We start from the raw sequence: 7,528 nt of genomic DNA on the forward strand, positions 1-7,528 counted from the left end.
CAGCTGGCGTTTGATATATTCTGTTTGCTCGATAAGGTAACTAACATTGCTTTCATCTATAATGCATTAAATAATGTGAAATTAGTTTGCTAGGGCTAAGGTGATTTTGAAACGAAGATCGCAGTACCGCGAGGCAAAGATTGTAGAATCCTGCACTAATTTGTAAGTTTATCGAGATCTTCGATCATACAGCTATCCATACGGTTATCCTAACCTCGAAATCTATTCTAGCTTTGAAGCGTAATAAAACACGATCTACAAACATAGTGCTGCGAATCATTTGCCTCAACAAACTTCAAAGAAATTACACGAGATGGTCCCGATTACTAATCCCGATGGTGAAAATAGCGCCCCGACAGCCGAGGAGCGACTAGACAGAACGGCGAACTGCCAATCTTGTAACCAAAACGACTCCTTCGACGATATGGTCCAATGTGATCAGTGTGATACTTGGTGGCACTATCGGTGTGTGGGAGTAAGTGAGTCGATTAAAAGTCGTGGTTGGATTTGCCCGAAATGCGTCGGTGCTTCTAACAATCCCCGACCAGCATCCAACTCCAGCTCTGCACTCAAGCGTCTAAAGGAGCGACAGGAGCTTGAACGACAACGCATCGACATTGAACTACGCCAGAAGTTCCTCGATGAACAGAACGCACTCATCAATGGCAATGGCGAAGAATTTCAGAGCTTTCAAAGTCGAGCCAGTATTGCTGCAGCTGAAAAACGCACGAAGGAATGGGTAGAGAGTATCCACAGTGACAATGGCACCCGCGAGAAGGCACCAGCCGCCTCAGCTACGAAGTCCAAAGAACCACTGCGAGCTGCCGCCAACAATGAATTGGCGGAACCCAACAACCAGCGCGGAATGTACCCAGGGAGAATCATAACAGATGATCGGTTAGTCGAGTTTCAACGACAGCTGCAGCAATGCCAAGAAATGCTTGCTGCCCTTTCACCAATTGAACACAACGCCGAATCAACCAGGATGATTCCTTCTGACAACCACGGTGTAAATCGTTCTGGTGCTATTCCCAAGACGGTCAAAGTCGGAAATGCGCTGGTCAACACGGAAGGATTTTCGAACTGGAAACCGACATCAGCGGATCAGGCTCAAACCGGTGAGGAACATTTAGAGCCCTCAGGTAAGTGTCAAGCCTATCCAACATTGAAACGTTTTGCCCAAATTAATCGCCCCACAATCAATAATATGCATGTAACTGGGCAGCTGCGCCAAGAATCCGCGCGCCCGTCATACCCTTCGTCTTATCCAAATTATTATGAAGCCCAACCCTCACTACATCCCGAAGATCCACTAATAATACCTTCGGCCCCGGCTAATCAAACTGCGCCTGCAACTTTCATGCGCGATTCAAGGAAACCCACGTCGTCATTTCCTAGGGCGATGTCTGAAATTGAATACTATAGATCCAATCTGCCCATAAATCATTCGCAACTTCCACAGTCCACTCCGCGTGTCAGGATGCGTACAAACCCACACGAAAATGTTACCCCAAGTGAATTTCTGAACCCAGTTCATCTCACGGCCCAACAGTTAGCAGCAAGGCAATCATTCGCACGTGAGCTGCCAATTTTTACCGGTGATCCTGCAGAATGGCCCGTTTTTATCGGGAACTATGAATACACGACTGCCGTGTGCGGATATACGAATGGAGAAAACATGCTGCGGTTGCAACGAAGCCTCAAAGGATATGCTTTGGAATCGGTGAGAAGTCGACTGGTCCTCCCTGCTGCCATTCCGCAAGTTATTGAAGCCCTACGATCAAAGTTCGGTAGACCAGACTTCCTCATCAACTCCCTTCTACAAAAAGTGCGAGCAATACCAGTTCAAAGATCTGGCAAATTAGAAAGTCTCATCGAATATGGGGAAGCCGTTCAGGAGTTGTGCGACCACATCGAAGCTGCCAATGAACATGCCAACTTAGCCAATCCTCAGCTTCTTCAGGAATTAATCGAAAAGCTACCGGATGAACAAAAAATGAAGTGGGCTGAGTATCGCCGCGACTTGAAAGACGTTGACTTACGAATTTTCGGGGACTACATGACAATTATTGCTCGAGATGCCTCAAGCGTCGTCAGCTTCAAACCACAACCGAGAAGCTTCAATAGAGAGAAGCCAAAATCGAAGGGATTTTTAAACACACATACAGAATCAGTCGAATTTTCTGATCCATCCGACTTACAAGATCAACAAAGGCCGACAATAGTAGTTTGTATATTCTGCAACAAGTCTGGTCACCGATTGAAAAATTGCTGCAAGTTCAAAGATTTGTCCGTCGAAGAAAGGTGGCAACAGGTCCGTTTATTCAAAGCGTGTTTCTCCTGCCTGGGCAGTCACGGAAGACGTGCTTGTAGAAGTGGAATAAAATGCAACATCGAAGGTTGTGACTCTCGTCATCATCCTCTTCTTCACTCCTACGACAATCTGCAGAAGAATACATTGCATGTGGCAGAAGTATACGCACATCATACCATTGATTCAGCCACGATCTTTCGAATCATCCCAGTAACCTTGCACGGCCCTAGCTGCTCATTGGAAACGTATGCCTTTATAGACGAAGGATCCGACTTGACGTTAGTCGAACATGATCTCGTAGCGCAATTAGGCCTTAAAGGAAGCCTTCATCCTCTCTGTCTTCGATGGACTGCCAATACGACTCGAGTGGAAAATAAATCCATGATTGTTAACCTTGAAATTTCCGGTATAAGACAAAAAAGACGATCCACCATAACCAATGCCAGAACTGTTCAAAGTCTGAATCTCCCAGCACAAAACTTTAACGCAGAGCGTGCCGCGGATCAGAACGAGCATTTGCGAGGTATTCCTATTAAGAGCTACAGCAACGCAAAACCACAATTGCTGATAGGAATCGACAATCTACGTTTGGCCGTCCCCTTAAAGGTCCGGGAAAGGGTCGGATCGGGCGTTATTGCTGCAAAAACCAGATTGGGATGGTGCGTTTATGGAAAGTCCTCACAAGAAAACAATGTGTTCCACAGTTTTCATATCTGTGAAAGCACAACAGACGAACTTCATGAACTAGTTAAACTTAGCTTCAATGTTGACAACATCAGTACAACACCCACCATACCTTTATCTCAGCAAGATCAACGAGTCATGTCAATACTTGAGCATACCACAAGACGGGTAGGGGATCACTTTGAGACCGGCCTATTGTGGATCGACGACGAGGTTATTCTTCCAGATGCCTTTAACATGGCCCTTAGGAGGCTCGAATGTCTCGAGCGTAGAATGAATCGTAATCCAAAGCTGAAGGAAAATTTGCACCGACAGATTGAAGAGTATGTTTCAAAAAAGTACGTCCATAAAGCAACAAACGATGAACTAGAACATGCGAATACTAAACGAACATGGTACCTTCCGTTGGGGGCTGTTATAAACCCAAAAAAGCCCGAAAAGGTACGCATCATCTGGGATGCCGCGGCAGAAGTTTCTGGAGTTTCTCTCAATAAAAATCTACTTAAGGGACCCGACTTACTTTCATCACTCCCTGGTATCCTGTTTCAATTTCGTCTATTTCACGTAGCTGTGAGTTCTGATGTTCAGGAAATGTTTCATCAGATCCAGATTCGACCGGAAGACCGTAATGCGCAAAGATTCCTGTGGCGATCAGACCCGTCCCACACTCCAGATGTTTACCTGATGGATGTAGCTACATTCGGGTCGACTTGTTCGCCAGCGTCGGCGCAGTTCGTTAAGAACCTAAATGCAGAACAACATTCATCGAAGTATCCTGATGCAGCCAAGTCGATCATCCATAGGTATTATGTGGATGACTATTTCGAGAGTTTTGACGACGTGAACGAGGCGAAAAGGATTGTTGGAGATATCCGAACGATACAGAAAAATGCAGGTTTCACTCTTCATAATTGGAGGTCCAATAGCATCGATGTACTAAACCACATACAGGTGCTGCCGAATTCAACCGAGAAAGAACTCAACTTTGCGAACGGTGCGAAATTAGAAAGAGTCTTAGGAATGCTGTGGAATCCAAGCACGGACGAGTTAGGATTTTCTACGCACATGAGTAATGATGTACGAGACCTTCTGCAATCCGGGAACAGGCCAACAAAGAGACAGATCTTGAGATGTGTAATGTCGCTATTTGACCCGCTAGGTCTGTTGGCCCCTTTCATAGTTCATGGGAAAGTAATAATTCAAGACCTCTGGCGGTCAGGAATCAGTTGGGACGAGGAAGTAGGAGATTTGATACACTCACGATGGAACGAGTGGACCAAGATGATTGAACACATTGACACTATACGGATTTCTCGCTGCTATTTTGTGGAAGCCACAAAGTTGACATATTCAAACACCGAATTGCACATTTTTGTAGATGCCTCCGAGATTGCGTACTCTTGCGTAGCTTACATACGTATAATACGTGCTGATGGATCCGCTGATCTCAGCCTAGTTTCAGGAAAATCAAAGGTAGCACCTCTTAAACCCATGTCCATTCCAAGACTGGAGCTTCAGAGCTGTTTCTTAGGAGCACAGCTATCGATTTTTATCAGAAATAATCACGACATCACCTTCTCGAGGACTATACTTTGGACCGATTCGCGGACTGCACTTTCATGGATACACTCAGACCCTCGTAACTATCGTCCCTTTGTTGCACATCGAGTTGGCGAAATTTTAGAGCGCACAACGCCGGCAAACTGGCGATGGGTTCCATCTAAATCAAACCCGGCGGATGAAGCCACTAAATGGGGAAGTGGACCGTACTTTACAAATAATTCGAGCTGGTTTACCGGACCAAATTTCCTTCGGCTGCCCGAATCTAATTGGCCAACCTTAGTGGATCGAATAAAAATTACTGAGGAAGAACTGCGAGCTTCTGTCTTCTTACATGTAGAGCATCAATCCATTATTGAGTACGACAGATTTTCACGTTGGGAGCGACTTTACCGGGCAATAGCCTACGTTTCGCGATTCCTAAAATATTACCCTAAGCACATTACTAAACTGTCAGACCCCTTGGAACAATCAGACCTGGTGACCGCAGTTCGGCTGGTAATTAAACAAGTTCAATTAGAAACTTTTCCCCGAGAAATAACAACTTTGAAGCAAAACCCCGAAGGGGCAATCAACCCAGGCAGCAGCCTTCGAAAGTATGCACCGTTTCTAGCCGAAGATGGACTACTTAGAGAGAATAGTCGCATCCGAAATTCCGAATCAGCAGCATTTGGGACACGTTTTCCGATAATACTACCAACTAAACACCGTGTGACGTTCCTGGTTGTGGATTGGTATCATCATCGTTATAAGCATGCCAACTTTGAAACAGTCGTGAATGAAGTACGTCAACTCTATACAATCCCGGGGCTTCGATCATTAGCTAAAAAAGTAAGTCGAGGATGCCAAATGTGCAGATTACGAAACGCCAAACCTGTTCCTCCTCCAATGGCACCTTTACCGCTGTGTAGACTAGCCGATCGAGAACGTCCGTTCACCTTCACAGGGCTGGATTACTTCGGCCCCCTTTTTGTCATCGTTGGACGCTCCAGAGTCAAAAGGTGGATAGCACTGTTTACTTGTCTCACTACTAGAGCAATTCACCTAGAGGTAGTTTACTCTCTATCTACAGCATCATGCATATTTGCGGTTCGCAGATTCGTTGCTCGACGAGGGGCTCCGGCAGAGTTTTATTCAGACAACGGCACGAACTTCGTGGGTGCGTCGAACATATTACGGGAACAAATACGCATGGAAATGAAGAACACCTTTACTAACTGTAACACAAAGTGGCACTTCAACCCACCGGGGGCGCCCCATATGGGGGGCGTGTGGGAAAGACTTGTGCGGTCAGTCAAAATGGCTTTGAATGACGGGTACAACGAGGGCAAATTGGATGACGAAGGGCTTATGACTCTGATTGTGGAGGCCGAGGGCATAGTTAACTCGAGGCCTCTGACATACCTTCCTCTAGATTCTGCTGAGTACGAAGCTCTCACTCCCAACCACTTTCTCTTGGGGAGCTCGAATGGAATCAAACAACCACCTGTTCCTATGGGGCAACGTGGGAACTTAAGAGACTCTTGGGATTTGATTCAGCATGAATTAAACATCTTCTGGGACCGATGGATCAAGGAATATCTCCCCGTAATCCGGCGACAAACGAAATGGTTCGAGTCTATCAAGCCAATCAAGGTTGGAGACCTTGTGATGGTGGTGGATAACAAGACCCGCAATGGCTGGATCCGAGGTAGAATCCGAGAAACCATACCAGCACCCGATGGGAATATCCGTAGTGTTATTGTTGATACGGTTAACGGGCCTATTCGTCGAGCGGTTCACTACCTAGCTGCACTTGATGTCACGAACGACAGCGTAGTCTCGGGATCTACCGAGATACACCCGGGGGAGGATGTCAGCGCAGCTGGCAGCCCTGCAGTAGGAGCATTGAATTGAGCTGATCATCAGTGATTAACGTCAGTATAGAAACAAACAAAAACGAAAATACGTAACTTCCTGTTCGATTACAATAGGGCACTTTAGTTAAGCAGTCAGTTTTCTCGTGCATCCGCACATTTTCCGTATATCAGTGAGGAGTGGCTAATTTAGTTTCTCGGTCGATATATATCTATATTCCAATACCCGTAAGTACTGAAGATAAAGTTGAAGATTGATAATGTATAATCATTAGGTATATCAATCTGTAGATTCGGTTGGCAGTGATAAGTTGTGCCACAGCTGGCGTTTGATATATTCTGTTTGCTCGATAAGGTAACTAACATTGCTTTCATCTATAATGCATTAAATAATGTGAAATTAGTTTGCTAGGGCTAAGGTGATTTTGAAACGAAGATCGCAGTACCGCGAGGCAAAGATTGTAGAATCCTGCACTAATTTGTAAGTTTATCGAGATCTTCGATCATACAGCTATCCATACGGTTATCCTAACCTCGAAATCTATTCTAGCTTTGAAGCGTAATAAAACACGATCTACAAACATAGTGCTGCGAATCATTTGCCTCAACAATTACAGTATATTGAAATAAATATTGGATGAGTGTTGAGGTACACAAATGTTGCATCTAAACCAGCTTTTGCATGATGCCCCGTTTGACGGTATTTTGAAAAGCAAATTTTTTTGAAAAGTTCAGTAATAATAAATGATTTTTTATGGTAATTATACTCAAATAAACTTCCAGTTCCCTTGAGAAAGACTACAAACAATGGTCGTTGTTTGTAGTCAGGAAGTTGAGTATTTCAAATAGAACGTTGTTTGATTAAAATCTAAGATCGTAAAAAGCCAAAAATTAAAATTTAAAAACCTCTTATCAGTCGAAAATAAGAACCTATGTAAAATCCACACCCGCAGTCCACATAACACAATATCCATAGTTTAAAAAATACGCTAAAGTGCGACCATAGGAAACCGAATGGAAAATAATCTTTTCTCTCCGATAAAAATTGTAAAATAATAAATTTCAAAATATGATTCAAAATTAAAAAAAAAAACAACAATTCTTCAAACAGAGC

General features: G+C 44.4%; 1 protein-coding gene across 1 annotated transcript; it reads left to right on the forward strand.

Annotated features, from left to right (window-relative positions):
• Positions 1 to 313: 313 nt before the first annotated feature.
• Positions 314 to 6,454, forward strand: LOC129741700 (uncharacterized). Its single transcript, XM_055733445.1, has one exon. The coding sequence runs from the start codon at positions 314 to 316 to the stop codon at positions 6,452 to 6,454; it is 6,141 nt and encodes a 2,046-aa protein (XP_055589420.1).
• Positions 6,455 to 7,528: the final 1,074 nt, after the last annotated feature.

This window comes from Uranotaenia lowii, chromosome 2 (assembly GCF_029784155.1).
Source record: "Uranotaenia lowii strain MFRU-FL chromosome 2, ASM2978415v1, whole genome shotgun sequence".
Classification (NCBI taxonomy): domain Eukaryota; kingdom Metazoa; phylum Arthropoda; class Insecta; order Diptera; family Culicidae; genus Uranotaenia; species Uranotaenia lowii.